This window comes from Vombatus ursinus, unplaced genomic scaffold (genome assembly GCF_900497805.2).
Source record: "Vombatus ursinus unplaced genomic scaffold, bare-nosed wombat genome assembly UNPS02000582.1, whole genome shotgun sequence".
In the NCBI taxonomy this organism is placed as follows: domain Eukaryota; kingdom Metazoa; phylum Chordata; class Mammalia; order Diprotodontia; family Vombatidae; genus Vombatus; species Vombatus ursinus.
The window spans coordinates 38,803,689-38,822,989 of record NW_020940360.1 but is presented as its reverse complement, the minus strand read 5'-3'; the positions used below and the strand labels follow the sequence as shown (position 1 = coordinate 38,822,989).

At 38.9% G+C, this 19,301-nt stretch overlaps 1 protein-coding gene across 1 annotated transcript; it reads right to left on the bottom strand.

Moving 5' to 3' along the window:
* Nucleotides 1–5,288: 5,288 nt before the first annotated feature.
* On the bottom strand, nucleotides 5,289–17,995 carry GTF3C6 (general transcription factor IIIC subunit 6). Its single transcript, XM_027856407.1, has 6 exons — nucleotides 17,816–17,995; nucleotides 12,944–13,024; nucleotides 11,194–11,257; nucleotides 11,055–11,099; nucleotides 10,838–10,951; nucleotides 5,289–8,781 (listed from the first exon to the last, which is right to left on the bottom strand). The coding sequence occupies exons 1-6, from the start codon at nucleotides 17,879–17,881 to the stop codon at nucleotides 8,480–8,482; spliced, it is 672 nt and encodes a 223-aa protein (XP_027712208.1). The 5' UTR covers nucleotides 17,882–17,995; the 3' UTR covers nucleotides 5,289–8,479.
* Between the last annotated feature and the right edge of the window lie 1,306 nt (nucleotides 17,996–19,301).

Genomic DNA, 19,301 nt, shown 5'->3' with positions numbered 1-19,301 from the left:
TCTGCTGCTTTAGAATTTGTTTAGAGCCATTTTTTATAGGTATTTGGAGGGGTTTGGGGGAGAGCTCTAGCAAGTCACTGCTTTCCCTCTGCCATCTTGGCTCCGCCCCCCATGGTCTATTTTTTATAAAGGTAACATGTAGTATTGAGAAATAGTTATATTATTTAATGTTCTTATTCAGAAGACACTATAAGTCTTTTAGCTCTAAATTCTCTAACATTTTATTTAGTTTGATAGTTCCCTTTTGATTATCTGTTGAATTCGTCCAGCTCTGAGAAAAGAACATTAAAGTCTCAGGCTTTATTGTATTACTGTCCATATATTTTTGCAATTGTTTTACTTGTTTCTTATAAATTTAGATACATTGCCATCTGGTGGATATGCATGGTATTGCTATTCATTCATTGATTTCTTTAAGAATAATATAAATTCCTTGTTTATCTATTGCAATTATGTATTTTGAATTTTGCTTTACCAGATAGAATTATTGCAAATCTTGCTTTTATAAATTCTCCTGATGCATAGTAAATTTTGTTCCTGCCTCTTATTTTGATTCTGTGTGTGGTTTTGCTTTTTAGATATGTTTCTTATAAATAATAAATTGTAGGGTTTTCTTATGTGTTCCACCATTTTCTTGGATTGCTAAGTCCATTCACATTTAAAGTAATAAGAATTGGGCTTGTAATTTCCTTCATGTATTTATTTAGTATTTCCTTTCTTTATGCTTTTTTTTTTTTTTTTGCTTTTTGGTGAGGCAATTGAGATTAAATGACATGCTCGTAAGTATCAAGTGTTTGAGGGCAGATTTGAACTCAGGTCCTCCTGATTCCAAGGCCAGAGCTCTATCCATTGTGCCACCTAGCTGCCCCTTTAGTATTTTCTTAATCCTCTTCCTCTTTTATTTATTTATTTATTTAATTATTTTTTCCTCTTCCTCTTTTAAGTTAGTTCTTACTCCTACAACTTTGCTAAAACTACTCTAGTGTGACTCTTCTCTCATGGGCTCCCAACCTTCCCTGATCCTGTTTGCCTATTCTCTCCCTAGTGTAGGGGTTTTACTTTATTGGTTTCTTTTTCCTTCTTTTATTTTAGTTATCTGTTTCTTCCCCTCTTTTGACCCTTTCCCTTCCCAGTTAAGTGCTTAGTTCAAAATCTCCCCTTTTCTTCTTTCCAACTTCTTATGATTATTATTTTTCTTTTTACTTTGTTTTTTTTATAAGAAGTTTTCATTTTCTTTGCTCTTTTCATTAATTCTCTTCTTCTCCAGTCAATTCTGAGGTGTCATTGTCTTATCCTTGGGCTATTATACTCAAATGGATCTATGATCTCAAGTTCTCTACAACGATGCAGCTTACAACTCCTCCATGCCTATCCTGTGATTCTTGTCTATGTCTTTCCAAAAGTTCACCACTCAATGTGGAGTCCTTCTTTGCTTTCGTCCAACATTAAGAGTGTACTAGAGGACTCTGGCCATCTATATCATATCCTCCCTCTTACCACATGATGAGCCCATCTTCTCGTTCTATCATACAAATCTTAGATGACACCTTTTCCTCCTGTTCTTTGGAGCTTGTTAGATTATATGTTGTAGCCTGCTCACACTCACCACATGCGTTTCCATTGCTTTCTGTGTGATGGTCATCCTAGCTCATCAGAGGCAGTTGTATTCCAGATCTTATTGTTCTACAGCAACACCAGTAAAAATGTTTGTATTAAAAAGATGAGCCTGTTTGGAGTTAGTAACAGTGCTTTGTAATTTCATAAAAACAATCCAAGTCACTCACCATTTCAATTCTGGGTCCAGCTCAACATGTATATGTATGTGTATATATGTATATGTGTATGTATGTATATGTGTATATATATATGTATATTATATATATATATTTGATGGACAAGTTCTGCAGGGTGTCCCATTAGATACATGTTGAAATCTGACTCTTTTTCCATTTGGTCTTTCCTGAATGAACTACAGACCAAACATCTTTGAATGATTACAAATCTATTCCAGGAGGCTCTGAAGTGCTTTGGGATTTATGCAGTCAACACATCGTCTACAAACAGACACATCTGAAGGAGAATCTCTGTTCCACTTGGACTCAGTGATGGTTCTTCTCCATTCCTGTAGTGAATATTTTTATCAGACATATATCTATATCTATCTGTCTATCTACATATCCATATCTATCTATCTATATAAGTTCTATACTTCACTTAATGTTTTTTATCAGAACGTCGTTGAACATATCTGTTGTTACTTTTTCCAAGGAATCTTGAATTATCTTGCTCTATGGATGGAAAACATTTTGTGGTAAAAAGAACTTAGAAGTCAATGTTTTACATATTGTTTGTGAAAGCCTGCTTGTTTCCTATTAGCCCTCATTGAGGGTTAATATCCTTAATTTATATATAGCTGACTCTCATAAAACTTTAAATAAAAGGGAGAGGAGGTTTATAGTTTTCTAATTGTTGATGTTTTCTTAGTCACTTTGAGAATCATTAAGGTCCTTGATTTTTTTTTCTACCCCTTGGTATCTCCACTTCCTTTAGATACTTTGTAAATTGGGCCCTTAAGGCCTTTACAATTGTACTGCCTCTGACACAAATTTCCTCTTAAGCACCTCAAGGATTTTAGGATCCAAGGGTCCAAGTGTAGTGGTTCCATTATTCTTGATGGAGAAAAGTTTGTTGTAATAATTTTTGGAAATCTTTTCCATTTTTCTTCTGTTTGTAATCTCCTTTCCATTTTCATCCTTGAATGCCTTTGGGATGACTTACCTTACTTAGTTGGATATCTTGCCAGCCTTTCTAGAGATTGGTTTTATCCTCCACTGCTTCACTCGATAAGATAATACTATTCACAATCATCCATCATCCTTCTTGGTAGGATTTTACAAATGAGTTTATATTGTAACCTGGTGTTGCATTTGTCAGGCATCTCTCACCATTTGGCAAATAAGTTGAATATCTGGTAAATAAGATGATTTCTGGGCTCTTCTTGTAGCAATTTACATTGGTTTAACTTCTGGATGAAATTATTTACCCAGTGTAAACGTATTTCTGTTGTTCATTTCCCATTTTTTATTTTCAATGGCTTGCTTGAAAAATTCAGAGTTAAATCTTAATTATGCACCACATGCTTTCTCATTACTATTCTTTGTCTTCATTTTAAATTCTGATCTTAGCACTGATAAGTCAGTGGTCTGACTGTGCAGATAGTTGACTCGGGGATAACTTCCATGTCCAAAATTCTTTTCCTGTCTATGAAAATGTAGCTATTTCCATTCTTTTTTTTTTCATGCAATTTGGTGCTTACTAATTCTAGAGCCTGCTAATTCTTTTTTTTTAAACAAAGTATTTGTGATACAGAGACATGAGGCTTCTGTGTAATCTATAAGTCTTTTGCCTTATTCTCTTTCTTGTCAATCATATTTTCCCATATTTCTCCCCATCCTCACCTTATTCCACCTTTGTATTTAAGTCATTAAGTATGGAGAATATGTTAATTTAGTTTGGAAGGTTTTATAAAATTAATAATTAAATTTCTCTACTACTTCTTCCTCAGCAACTTATACTGATATATAAGGTACAATTATTTTCATGGGTTTTTTTGCAAATATTTATCATTAATACTGTAATATATGATGACCAAATGTCCGACAAATATTTTTTAGTAAGTACTTTTTGATTTGGCTTTTGTGTGCTGAAATAATCGGACTGATCTTGTATCTTTTTTATTGATCTTATTTATAGTTAATTTATTTTATCCTGTAACTGCCTAAGTCATGATTCTTTGTCTCTGAACTTAGTTCAGAAATTCAACTGGCCTGTAATGAGTTAAGAAATTCAATTCTTCAGCTAATCACTGTTCCGTTCTTGTCTTACCTCAGGGAAATTTGTTATCCTTGAGGGATGCAGATAGACACCAGGTAGTCTGGTCCAGTATCCTTTACATCACCAAGCTATCCTTCAAGGATGTCTGGTCTGTTATCCAAAGAAGTCTATTTCTAACCTTACAGGTAGACTCAAATAATGAACATGTCTTAGTCACAGGAGGGAGAGGGGGTTGTTGCTACCCTCATTCCCAATTTCCAACAACATTATCAGTTTTGTAACCAATCATACTGATTTTGCCATTCATGATACTGAGTTCTTTTAACAAATCCTAACTTGTTCACTGCCTATGAAGTCCTATTCTTTGTTATGCACTGCCCAAACTGTAAGAGCTATCCCTCTCATTAAGGGTCTTAGCTTAGCTGGGGAAGCTAAGATCCTATTTATTGACAAATTTGTCCTATACTAATAAATTGATCATACTTGGAACTTTGTGCCTCAGTCTACCTTAATTTTAACTGTTACAGTGCAAATGATAAAACCCACTGTGTCAGCTCCTTTCCTTGCTTCTCCAAGTAGTACCTCTAAGGGGGAGCCATCTCCAGTTGTCTTGATTTATAGCTTGCCCCTGCACCCAGGTGGCTCCAGAGCAGAAAATGAGGCTGCTCACTTTGCACAGCCCTCCCTCACTCAAATCCAATTCACTTGTGAGTCATGGCCTTCACCTTCTTGATGCCATGGTTCTCTTCCAGAACGAACCACAAACGACAACCTGTAAGTAATCCTTCTGTTTAAGTACAACTTCATTCTTCTGGAGTCAGGAAGACCTGAATTCAAATCTGACCTCAAGCACTGACTAGCTGTGTGACCCTGGACAAGTCACTTAACCTTGGTCTGCTTTAGTTTCCTCAATTGTAAATGGCGATATTAATAGCACCTACCTTATAGGGTTGTTAGGATCAAATGTGATATTTATTTAAAAAAATAAAAAGTGCTTAGCATAGTGCCAGGAACATAGACACACACAATAGATGCTTTATAAATGCTTATTCCCTTCCTTTACCTTCCTTTTTTTTTGGTGGTGGTGGTGGTGATGGGGCAATTGGAGTTAAGTGACTTGCCCAGGGTCACACAGCTAGTAAGTGTCATATGTTTTGTCTGAGGCCGGATTTGAACTCAGGTCCTCCTGACTTCAGGGCCAGTGCTCTAGCCACTGTACCACCTAGCTGCCCCCTACCTTCCCTTTTAAGACAAAAATATCAAAAGATTATGAGTCAGCTCCTCCAGCAATATGTCCACTTGATGATCACTGGACAAGGATCTCACTTTTTAAGTACCAACAGTCAACTTAAAGTTTATGGACAACCTAAAACCTGAGGAATTTTTAGCAGCTTCTGCCCCCTTTCTGCTACTCTTCCACTGTCACTGAAGAAACAGAAGAGGGCTTCACCAGATTGAGGATCATTTTTTATTCTTCTATTTCATGGGATACCACGGCTATAAAGGTTTCATTACTGGATGACCAGTCTAACGGTGATATGTCTCATCATGACTAACTAGGCTGGTCTTTGACTCGTTTGTTTTTTTGTTTAACCATGCCTCTACTCCAAGCCTTTCCGTCAGGAGCTTTCCTCCCAGAGTTTGTGCTTCCCTGTGTAGCCTCAAGCACTCAGGGACACCTCCACACCACAGTAAAATAACGGCATACGACTTTAGTGAACAACAAAAGATGGACGTGAACATTCTAAGTGATATATACATAAATTAATGGGCACTTAGGCAGTCATGTTTTTCCTCATTTTGTGCAACTGCACCGTTGATTCCTGGTGTTTTAATCCCTCACAATCTAGGTAAAGTGGATGGAAATGCCTTCACATTTGAAATAGGTCAAGTATATAGGCAGACCCCTGTCAAAGTCTCCCATACTTACTGCAGAAAGATTCATCTGGATGACAGATCCTTTTTTAAAATCCTTAAGCCCTGTGAGCTAACCTATTTCACACCCTAGTATCCATTACTTTAATCTGATAGTAAGATTAGCATTTAGCTGATTATTGCAGCTTTCCAGGGGAGTTTGGACTGGATTGGGAAGGGAGAGGAAGGGAAAGAGAAGAGGCATTAAATCTAAAAATAACTAGGGTATGCAAGGAGAACAGAAATTCTGGAGGGTAGATCAAAGGGGGGTGAATTACTTAGGATAGTCATTGATGAGCATGAAGGGAGCAAAAAGGGAGGAAACAAAAATGACAGAGAAACTAAAATGCTGTACTTTGTCCTTTTCTTTTTCTGGCCATTTTTCCTAAGTCCCTAGTGGCAGCTCGTGTGCTAATGGTTAAGAGATGAGGATTAATTTTAAAGACTGAAAAACCTCAAATCTTTAATTCAGTTTGTATCTCCCTATCCAATATCTAACCTTCCTCCATTGGGAGAGGAAGACTTAAGGTAAAAAGGACAAGAGACATTCCATTAGACAGTTGTCATGTGGCTATAACTGAGCCTACATCTACCACCTTCCAAATGGTTCATTTGGAGTAAAAATGTCCTCAACACTCTCAATCAAAGGTTCCCTGTAACTGGGTTCAATCTCCCCTTTCAAGCCAGGTTGGAATCTTTGGAGCTCCTTGTCATCACCACCCCTTGCCCCAAATAGTCCTCATCAAGTGCCAACTTGCATTAAGATAGACATGGTCCCTAAATGCTCCTGCCTTTCTGCCAAAGACAAACACAATGACATGAACACACATCAACCATGCTTGCACATAGTGGAACAAAACTGCATTTGTGCCAAGTAAAAATCAGCAGAATACTAGGAGTCTAGATGTAACTCTTTGTGGCCAAACCCTACTCTCAAGAGAGTAGGGGATGAAGATGGTAGATAGTTAGGGACAAGCAAGACCACAAAGAGGTCAGAGTCTCAGGAGGAAGAAAAGACCCAGAGGTTTTGATGAGATTCAGCAGCAGCAGACATGGCTCTGAGAAAGAGCTTTTACAACGAACCTCTTGTGTTCCCTACTAAGTGAAGTCTATTAGATGGGAAGATTAAGAAGACAGAAAAATGAATAAAATATCAATCCCTGTGGAAAATAAAATAAAAGGACAAGAGATATATGAAAATGTCTCCCAATTCCCATAATTAGTATAGAATTTAAGGAATTTGTTTTTTGTTCTCACTGAGTATCCAACGGCTTGTCCCTACATTGACTACTGTTTTTTCTGGAAGCAGTCATATGCAAATTTCCATTACACATTTTAGGTGCTCAATAAATATTTGGTGACTACTACTGAATTTAGAAGTTGATTGCTTTCTAAGAAATCTCATCTTATCTTTCTATAAAAAAGTCCTAAAACTTGCCTTTTCTCTGTTCAGAATGCATTTAGTTGTGAAATGCATGCCTTTCCAATTAAAATTCTATGATATTTTAAAGAGGAACTTATGAGAAGATAGCAATCTGAAGAATCAGTAAGAGAATACTTTCCAAGTGGCATACTACAGTTGGCTACATGGTCTGGCTCTCTGAAAATCACTACTACATTTCATGTGACTATAAAGGATGAGAAGGAAAAACTCAAAGTAGGCACTGTGACAAAGGCATGCCAGAATGTTAATGGAATAATGGATTGTTTGCACATTAATTAGGCTATAACATAATTAGTCACATAATCGTGACAAAATCAGTTGAACTATGGCTTAATAGGATAAACTACTATTAGATAATATTAAAAAATTTCTGAAAAACAAGACTTTATTTTGCTATATACCAAACATTATGATAAACAAATGAGAAGATAGAATGCATCCTGTTCTCCAGGACATTTATTACTACATTTTCATGTAAATAGCCTACATTTATCTGACCTTTGTTTATCTGGAATGGTTTGTTATACAATCTTAAAAAATGATCCTCTACACTTTCTCACATTATAGGAATAAGATATATATGCCCAATGTCACAGAATCAGAAGTCTGTAATAATTCTGAAAATTAAATTTCTGCCAACCATTCCAAGACAGAGCAGAATCATGGTACAGAGGAGAGAGCCTTGACAGTCAGGAAATCCCGTATTCCTGCCTGACATACAAGCTGTATGACTCCTGGACAAATCACTTAACCTCTGAGGGCCTCTAAAATTAACTTGGGGTTGGGGGGTGGGGAGAGAGGTAAAAATGGGGATTATCAACAATGTGGAAGGGATTTCCATACTTGGAAAAAATGTCCAATCGTTGCTGCAGAACAAATTGCCTTGATTAATTAGCAGGACCAAACAATACTTTCTAGTAACTACTAGAATTTCCAGGTTATCCTCTTAGAGGAAAGGTTTGAATATGTAGCTATGTTTTGCTCAGGATCCCTCTATCAAGCTCCCAGAAGTCCTTTAAGCCCCCTAAAAATTAATGCCTTTACCTACACACAATACCCACGTCAGCCAAAAATCTCTAATTTAGAGAATCTGAAGGAGAGGAATAAAAAAAAATTTTTTTTTAAAGAACTATCTGGTTATTGCTTGGTCCTGACTTATCCAATATGTAGTTATACTATGTGTATGGTCAATAGTCATGGAATCCATGAATAAATGAAAGCTATACATTCAATTCTCCAAAATCAGAATTCCAGTTATGCATATGCCTAAAACCCACAAGAATGATGTCACCTAGGAGTGGCTTCTAAGGCAGGCTCCTGAGTTTCCATAGAAATAGAATCTTCTGTTTCAGAAGAAGGGCTATCAAGAAGAGGACAAGCATCCTCTATTTCCAAGTGGTCTGATTTCTCCAGTTCACTGCCCATGCCCGTGTTCTCTTTGGCTTGCATCTCCTGCTCTTCCATTTCCAAAGTTTTGTCTGGGGCTTGAGCTGCAACTTCCTCATCTTCCTTCTGCTGGGCAAAGTTACAAATCATGTTGGGTCTATATGAAAAATCATTGTCCTTGATCTGCAGCCATTCCACACCACCTATTCCAGAAAAGAAATAATTATGCCAAGAAATAAGGATGGAGAGGAGGGAAAATTTATAAACTAACATTTTCCTCAATTAATACAATCTTAAACTGATATTCCCAAACAAACATGTCAAAGGAAACATACTACCCTTAATACATCAAGGCATATGTGTCATTGAATATTGTGTTCACCTGCTAATCTTGGAAATGTGAATGCCTACAAAGAAAAACTATATAAAGCCAAAAAGAAATTTCAGTTACTTTTTTTTTAAAAAGTAGGAAGATGACATTTTACCTGTCTATCACAGGCCTTTTGCTAAAGCGCTTAATCCATTATCTCCAAGCGATATCTTCAACTAGAGGTCTCCTGAAACTATCTCTGACACCAATGATCTTCTAATCATCAAATCAGACGATCATCTTTACAGCCTTCATCATGTTTGACTTCTTTGGAGCATGACACTACTGACACATTCTCCCATCCCCAAATATTTTGGATACTCAATCCTCCCTTAGTTTCTGAAATATAACATTCTCTCCTGGTTTCCCTACTTCTTTTACTCATTCCTTCTCTCAATTATTGTTACTTCATCTTCTTTCAAACCTTTTAATTACAATACTGCCCAATGTTACGTCCTAAGCCCTTTTCTCGTTCCTCTCTACATTTCAGTCTGTGGCTTCAGCTTGCCTTTAAGCAGATCCAAGTCCTCACTTCTGGCCAATTCTCCCAAACACCAGATCCAGATACCCAAGTACCTACATAACATAGGTCTGTAAACCTATAGGATGATATAGAGCTGGAAGAATCATCAAGATCATCTAGCCCAATACCTTCATTTTATAGTAAAAAACAAGCCACAGAGAAAAGAGGTGACTTGACTAAAATCACAAAGATAATAAATAACAGAACTGGGATTTCCAAATTAATGTCCTACTGGCAGACACCTCAAACTCAATATGTTTAAAAAGCTCATCTTTCCCTTAAAACCCTTTCCTTCTTTTATAACTACTTTTATCAGTGTCACCACTGTTCACCTAAATTCTGAGATTCAAAATCTCAGTGTGATATTTTAACTTTCCTCTTCCTCATCTTACTATATAAACTGTTAAGATTAAATTTTTTCAATCCTACCATTGCAATTATTCTCACATTCCTTTCTTTCTCTCTATTCCCACTCCCACTTTCTTAGCCTCACTGTTACCTAACTGAACTATTGCAATAGCCTCCTGAAGGTCTTCTGCTTCTACTCTTTCTTGTCTGCTTAATCCATTTTTTTTAATTGCTCTCATATAGATCTTTATTCACAGCTCTGGTTACCTCACTTCTCTGCTCAAAATCCTTCAACAGCTCTCTATCTACCACAAAAGTTCAAAGTCCTTTGCCTAATGTTTAAACTGTCCTTCCTACCTTCACAGTCTCCTCCTATTACACCCTTTCATCCACTCTAAACTCCAGCCAAAGAGGACTACTTTACAAACTCTGTGCTTTCCCAATTCTATGCCTGTTCTCATATTATTTTCTATCCACAGAATGCTTTTACCCCCACTGCCTAATGAATTCCTAATCAACTTTTAAAAGCCCAATTTAAATGCCATTTCCTCCATGAAGCACTCCTCTGGTTCCCTAACAAAGTACTTTGCACCTCTCTGTTGCACTAATGTGTTTATAAATAACATATCATATCATCAAAACACTGTATCTTCTCTAGCACAGAACTCTGGAAACTAATTCAAATATAATTTCTTGGTAAGCAATGAAATAACTTGTATGCTCCTGATAGGTTACCTTTTATTGAGATTTAAATCTGTAGGTTAAACCCCAAGTTGTATATTTGTATACAGTGCTCATAGCTACTTCACTAATTATGAGGCAATATGCTTGAATTAAGTATTATCCAGACTTTACTATGCTAGCTCCTTGAAGGCAGGGACTGTTTTTGCTTTTTCTTTATATTCGTAGTTCTTAGAATAGTGCCTGACACAGAGTAAACACTTAAATATTTTTTGATTAACTGATACAATATAAGTCAAGTCCAAATCACTGTTTTCTGAAAATGAGGTATACTAACCTATGTTGTCTTCTCCCTCCTTCTTCTCAGTCAGAAGTGTTCTCGTCATACTCAGCTTCTTCATTGTGTGGCACTTATATTTCAGCTCTGTTTTATGGTTACCTTCTGCATCGACTATAAGCAAAGTTGCCTCAATTACTATGATGTTCAATTTCATATGAAAAGTTTAGGCTCTGTGCCCCTGAATTTAACCTGGGAAATCAGAGTAATTACTTACCCTGATCTGTATTTTCTTCAAACACAACACAAGTCCCAAGAGTGTCTATAGGAAAAATATAGGACAATTTACTGAGAAATACGGTTCTTCTCTGAGTCACATAATTATAAAGGAGCTTCAGCCAGTGACCTCTTCCTACCTTCATATTCCCCAGCAAAGACATAGCTGTCCACTTGAAGAATAGGTCTCTCTGTATCAATGCCCTATGAAGTGAACATAATAAAACACTGTCAGAACTAGAAGAGACTTTAGCAGGTTACCTTGTGGGAAACCTTTAACATATACATTCTCCAAATAAGTACTCTAAGAAATGGTATTGCTCTAGAAATAGTAGTTGCGGTCCAGAGAATACTTCTTTGGTGAACTTTCTATCTATTCCATGTAAAATCAACTCTGAAAGATTAACTAAAGGACAGTTAAAAAGTTGTCAACAGTACCAGTTAACTAAAATTTCAAAGGGAGGTTGGGAATAAGTGACAACTCACTCAGCAGCAAACAGTCAATAAACATGTATTAAGCACCTACCACATGCCAGGCACTGTACTAAGCACCGGGGATACAAAAGGAGGCAAAAGACAGTTCCTGCCCTCAAGGAGCTCATAATCAACTCGAGGAGACAAATAAGCAAACAAATATGTTCAAACAAGCCACAGACTGGATAAACAGGAAATAATGAAGAGGGAAGGACTAGAATTAAGAGGGTTTGGGAAAGTCTTCCTATAGGAGATGGGATTTTAGTTGGGACTTAAAGGAAGCCAAAGAAGCCAGAAGGCAGAGATGAGTAAGGAGTGTATTTTAAGCATGGGGGATAGCCAGAGAAAATTCACACACCCAAGAAATTTCTAAGAGGTATCTTTTCTTACACAGTCTCCCCATTCTTCTCCATGCTTATCTCTGTTTCTCACTGTCTCCTCATGTATCTATCCCCCCCCCAATTCGTTCCTCTTCAATAGCAGCTCAAGACTGATACAAATTTTATATTTTCTATTGTCCAAATAAATTGTCTTTCCTATTCTTAATGTAAAAGAGCAGAACACTTAATATTTTATAATTCCCTTAAATACAGTTCTGATATATGGCTCTTAAATAATTCTGAGGAGGCTAGTAGATAGAGAAAAGGGTTTACCTCAGATAAAAAAAAATGATCTCTAGCCCTGACTTAAATTATCTGCTATGGATGACTGTTAATTTTAAAGATTTATAGGAATACAAAGTTCACAATTTAGGTACTTAATCATATTTCACAGTGATTTACTATTTTAAGGATAATCATTATCTCCTACCACCTATAATTAATTTTACATAGCAATTATCACACTTAATATAGAAATTCTCTATAAACAAAATTTAGCAATAAGCATAATTAAATATTTAGCTGACAAAGTACTTTTGATAATTGCAGCTTACATTTATATGGTTCAAATCCAGCCTTGGACACTGACTATATCTGTGTGACCCTGGGCAAGTCATTTCACCTCTGCCTACTTCAGTTTCCCCATCTGCAAAATGATGATAACACCCACCTTGTGAAGATAAAATGAGATAATTGTAAATCACTTCTCCAACCTTAAAGTGCTACAGAAACATCAGTTACTGTTATAGTGCTTAATGGTTTACAAAATGCTTCCTTGACAAGAATTCTGTGATACACGCAGAACAAATATTAATTCTTATTCTCATTTCACAGAAGAAGAATCTGAAGCTCAAAAAATTGTGACTCTGCCCAGAGTCACACAATTAGGGCCTCTCAGAACTAGGACTCAAACCCAGCTTTGCTGAATTTAAATTGTTTTCTTTTTCTTTTCCCTACATTCCGCAGTTAATAAGATTTTAATCCTGTTTTTAGTTTAGGAACAGTTTAAACAAACCATAAAATGCTAGACACTCACCAAAATCTTGCATTTGTTTCCACATCTTGTTAAAAACTCTGAATCTATAATTCCTGATAATTCCACCATAACCAATTGCTCCTGGAGGGGGAAAAGGAAAAGGTGTTAAAAGCTAGTAGTCAACAAAGTAGATGTCCATTTTGGGGGGAATGGCTAAACAAACTATGGTATACGAATGTAATGGAATATTACTATGCTGTAAGAAATATCAAACTATGAATACAGAGAAGCATGGAATTTATGAGGAGGTAATTGGAGCCAATAAAACAATATGAACAATCACTATAAAAATGTAAATGGAAAGACTCACAGAACAATTACAATGAATGTTGCAGAAATACCAAAAAATAAGCATAGTTACAAAGAAGACAGATGAGAAGATACCTCCTTCCACTCTTACAGAAGCGGGAGATCCACAGCTGTGGAACACTACATATATTTTCAAACTTCTTTAATGTATTGATGGATTTTGCTAATTTTTTCTCTTCTTCCTCTTGACATTGTTTTTCCTTTAAAAACTATTCTTTACTATATGGCATTGCCCTCTGAGAGAGGGAAGGGGAAAGAATACTGGGAGAAATGTAGATAATGTAAAAACAAAGCTATCAATAATTTTTTTTTTTTTAAAAAAGCTTGCCACTGCGGTACAATAGAGCTGATGTGAATTCAGAAGAGTGGAACTCTGCCATTCACTATGTATGTAACTTCTTCTATACAGCAACCAAATTCACACTCTTAAGAACATAAATCTGACCACATCATTCTCCTAAGCTTCAATTACTCCCTACTACCTTCAGGATAAAATATGAACTCCTCTGACATTTGAAGCCCTTCACAATCCAGCTCCAACATGTTTTTACATTGATTTCTCAATACTGACTCTCAGTCAGTTCCCATTCTTGCCACTCCATCTCCTTCCTCTGCATCTTTGTACAGGTTCTCTAAATCAACAAGTATTTATTTAGCACCTACTATGTGTCAGGCACTGTAAGAGCTGAGGATACTGTACAAAGACAAAAAAGTCCCTGCTCTTGAGGAATGTCTAATGGACAACATGCAGACATCTAGTTACAAACAAGATATATAACAAAACTGCAGATATCTCGAAAGGAAGACACTAGAATTAGGGAAAGCAAAAGGGCTTCTTGTAGAAGGTGGGGTTTTAGTTTAGACTTGAAGGAAGCCAGGGTATCCAGAGAGAGAGTTCCAGTCATGAGGTACAGTGAGTGAAAATGCATGGGAGTTGGGAGGTATAGCAAGGAGACTAGTGTCACTGGATCTCAGAGTACTTGGGAGGAGAACAAAGAGTAAGACTGGAAAGGAAGGAAGTGGCTAGGTGATGAAAGACTTTAAACGCCAAAGGATTTTCTATTTGATCCTGGAGGGAACAGGGAGCTACTTGGAGTTTATCCTATTAAGGGGATCAAATCTGCTCTTTAGAAAGATCATTTTGATAGTCAACTTAAAACAGGGAGATGAACCAGATGGCTATTGGTAGTCCAAATGTGAGATGACGTTGGGCTCTACCAAAGTGGTGGCTGTGTTAGAGGAGAGGGGGAATGCACCAGAGATGTTGCAAAAGTAGAATCCACAAGACTTTGCAACAGATTGAAAATGGGAGGTGAGAAACAGGAGTCAAGGATGATACCTAAGTTGTAAGCCTGGGTGACGGGGAAGAAAGTGGTATCCTCAACAGTAATAGGGAAGTTAGGAAGAAGAAAGGGTTTGGGGAAACATGATGAGTTCAGTTTTGGACATGTTAAGCTTAAGATTTCCATGAGACATCTAGTTTGAGATGTCCAACAGGCAGTTGGAAAAGCCAGACCATCATCTTAAAATGCTTTCTTTATTCATCTCTCCCCAAATAGATACGGGCAGCTAGGTAGGTGGTGGTTTGGGGTAAGGAAGATCTGTTTTCAAATCCAGTCTCAGACACTTACTACCTGTGTAGTAGTTTAAACCTGTTTGCCTCAGTTACTCATCTGTAAAATGAGCCGGAGAAGAAAATGGTAAACCACTCCAGTATCTCTGCCAAGAAAATCCCAAATGGGGTCACAAAGAGTTGGACACAACTGAAATGACTGAACAAGAAAACAACCACCCGTATTAAGATCCCTAGCTGTTTTTAAAGCTCAGCTCAAGCGATACCTCCCCTAAGAGCCTTTTCCTAATTGTGCCAGTTGTTATTGTTCCCAAACACACAAACTGTTTTATAATTTTGGGGGGTATGTATCTCATATCTATTTTTGGACATGTTTCTCCTTTATAGAATGTAACCTTCTTGAGGGCAGGGACTCTCTCATTTCTATCTTCATATTTCCAGAATCCAGGAGAGCTCTTGGCACATAGTTATGACTTAGTAATAATGCTTATTGTCTTGAACTGACTGGAACCCAATTACATCATGGTACGGTAGAAAGAGTTCTGGATTTGAAACCATAGGTCTGAATTTCAAATCCAGGACCTGCCACTTACTCTGTGACCTTTGGCAAGTCACTTACCCTCTCTAGCCCTCATTTGTAAAATGAAAATTTTTGACCCAATAATCCCTAAGGATCCTTCTAACTCTAATAATCTCCATAAACTTTCTAAGGATCTTATTGAAAAATTAAGGAAAAAGTTATATTTCTACATAACATATAATTTCATTAACAAATTAAATCTGTTAAGTTAGGTTAAGCACAATGACCTTACAATAATTTCACTATGACTTTTTCACTTTGATTACAAATGTACATTTAGGACAAAGTGCTAAGCCCAGTATAATGGAAAGGTTGTTGAGTGGAAGTCAGGATATCTAGATCAGAGTCCTTCTATTGGCTAGTTGTATAACCTAGTCAAATCATAAAAAAAGTCTAATTATTTTTATCTGTAAAAATAAGGTGGGTTGAAGAGGGGTAAGGGAGATTATACTAGATTAGTATTTCTCAAAACATGTTTTACAAAACCTGTTCCCAATATCTGTGAATAGAAGGGTTTCATGAGAATACTCTTGATGCTGACCATGTTTTTCCAAGAAAAAAAAAAAACCAAAACAACTTTCATTCCTGAAAATGGTCCTAAGTTCTAAAATATCATATTGCATTGTAGCATTAAGTTCTGGTAGATCCAAGCAGGAAAAGAATATGGGCTGATCCCACATCAACAAGAGGTAAAGACAGTAACACGGGTACCCAAGAATCTTAAGAGGTAGAGAAAAGGAGTCCAATCTCATGCTAATCCTCTAAGTAGAAGGAAGGATTGATGACAACAAACAGATGAATTGTGATCTACATGACCAGAGAATACCATGTTCAAAAAGATTTCTCGATATATTTAAAAAAAAAAAAAAGAACTTATTGTGTTCCAAATCTTCATGACTTTACCCCTAGACTAGACCACATTTATGACTTTCATCAATATTTCATGCCCTAAAGTTCCATGCTAGTCAAGGAGGAAGATACCATTGTGGAGAGGGGGTCTCCCTCCCTTATCACTAGCAACAATTGCTGAACCAACTCCTGCACAGCAGCCCTGGTAGAGGGCAGCACCCTCCCCCCCAGACCACCAGACCTGCTCGCAGCTCAACCCTCACAGCCATCATCTGAGGAAGCAACTCCTATGGAGAAGAGGCTAGTCACCCTAACTACCAATCCCCAGGCAGGCAAGTCAGCCTAGCTAAAGAAGCAAGACACTGGGGCAGCTAGGTGGCGCAGTGGATAGAGCACCAGCCTGAGATCAAATCTGGTCTCAGACACATAACACTTACTAGCTGTGTGACCCTGGGCAAGTCACTTAACCCCACTGCCCAGCCAAAAAACACAAGAAGAGGCAAGGCACCAAGAGAAAGTCATGAGGTAGCACGTGTGGCAAGTTAAACCACCATCACCACTTTGGCCACTATCTCTCCTGATGGAGACAACCTCGGACCCTGAACCCAAGAGTCCTGGGAATATCTTTGCTGCCAGCTCAGTATCCTCTGTCATTATCTTGGGAAGCAACAGTTATGGAGTTGCAGCCTGGCCACTGCTCCTGCAGGTGCTAAAGTCATAGCTACTTTTTTTTTGGCTAGGCAATGGGGTTAAGTGACTTGCCCAAGGTTACACTGCTAGTAAGCGTTAGGTGTCTGAGGCCATATTTGAACTCAGGTCCTCTTGACTCCAAGGCAGAAGCTTTATCCATTGCACCATCTAGCTGCCCCCTAAGACATAGATACTTAGGACCTTGTCACCAAAGTCCTTGGCAATGTCACATGGCTCAGCATCACAGACTGATGCGATGGAGGCGTTAAGATGTACTTTGTCAAGAATACACCCTAAAGGCCACGGGTCCTTCCCATCTGACTCTCTCCCCGTTTGAATGGGGAGCTCCTTGAGGGCAGGGACGGCCTTACTTTTCTTTGTATCTCCAGCACTGAACACAGCGCCTGTTGTCCCTCGCTGCTGTTGTTCAGTCATTTTTCAGTCATGACCCCATTTGGGGTTTTCTTGGCAAAGGCACAGGACCGGTTTGCCATCTCCTTCTCCAGCTCATTTTACAGATGAGTAACTGAGGCAAACAGGGTCAAGTGACTGGTCCAGGGTCACACAGCTAATAAGTGTCTGAAGCCACATCTGAACTCAGATTTTAAAGATTCCAATGGAGCCCAGCGCTCCATCCCCTCGCTGCCCCGTTTGGCAACTAGTAAGCGTTTAATGAATGTTCCTTCGTTCGTTCCTTCCTCCATTCACGCGGCGCCCTGGAAGGAGCACCGAGCGAGGCCCCATCTCCCCGGAAATGCCATCCTGCTCCTCTCCCTGGGCCCCAGGAAACCCGTTCTAAAAGCCAGGAAAGGAATTCCATCTTCCCGAGGCACGCTGTACCCCGCGGCCTGGGCCGTCGGCCGCCACTTACCTCCTCTTCTTCGTCCTCTTCTTCCTCGCGCCCCGGAGCTAGCTCACCCAGGGCGGTAGCCGCCATAGTCCCCGGGCTTAGGACTTGAAGATCCTTTTCCCCCCAGCAGCCTCCACTAGCATCAGGTGACCGCGCACGACCCCCTGCGCCGCCATCTTGAGGGCGGGCTGCTGAGAAGCGACTTCCTGGTTCTCTGGTTCCGGCTCCGCCTCTTCCGCTGAAAAGCCCTTGCCCCGGAGCGGGAGGAGAGGCGTTCCGGCAGAGGGCGGTCGTGCGCTTGCCTGCTCGAGTCTCTCTCTCCTGCGTGTGCAGTCTCTGCCTCCTAAGCCCGGCTTGTGTCCGCCTGAGGAAGTGCCGGACCTGGGGCGGGGTGGGCCTTAAGCCCTCCTGTCGGGAATAAATGAACAATTGCTCAAGCATTCATTAAGCGCCTACCACGTGCCCTGAGAACTAGTGTATCTATTGGTAGTGTATCTAGTCAGCATTTATTAAGCACCTGCTGTGTGGGAAAGGCTAAAATAGGGTCTCGTACATCCCAAGATTACATACATACACACCTAGGGAAAGGCGATGGCGGCCGGTGGGCCCCCTACAAAAGGCGAGCCGTGGAAGAAGCCAGAGGCAGAATGCACGAGGAGAAGCACAGAGCACCGGCCTGGGCTTCCCCAGCTCTAGTCTCCGCCGTCTCCGCCGTCTGCGTCAGAGATTCGAACCCCGAACTTATGACTTCACCTCCCGGCATTCGCTCAAGTCAATGAGCTTTTATTAACTGGCAGACACTCTTCTAAAGCCTTGAATTACCCCCCCAAAAAAGAAGCCAAATCAGCCCCCCCTTCGTCCCCAGTCTAGGCTGCCCTGATCAAGTGGGATATTAGATGAATCGAAAAGAAGACGAGTGAATAAGGAGAGAAAAATAAGGAGTCTGGGCAATTTGTAGAAGACTGTTGGTATTGTATAATTCAATAAAACTTGTATTAACCACCTGTTTTGCACCAAGATCAAACTAAATGATGTATATCAAGTACTTTAAAGTGCCATATAAATGCTAATTATTATTAGAGTTGTCATTATGCCCTGAATGGCCCCTGGGATGCAAAATGGAAAAAAAAAAATGACGTGTCTTTGCTTAGCAATAGCTTACAATCAAATTGGGAGGGGTCCAAGCAAAGATAAGCATGATATGGAGTGGAGTGTCTCGTGATAGGGCCAAAGGAAAGGTCCAGGCTGTGCTCTGAAAAAATTTCAGGGAGAGATATCAATTTCAGCTAGGGGATTAGGGAATACTTCATGGAGGAGAGGACACCTGAACTGGGCTAATAATAGACTTCTGTATATTGAACTACTGAAAGGATGTTAGAAAAAAAGATCTTTTGCCCATCTGGCTTCTAGGTTCCCATTCCATTCATGGCAACCTCATTCCAGCTGAGATTTCAGATCATGAGATACTGTTTAAACCTTGTTAGTAAAGCAAGATGATATCTTCAGT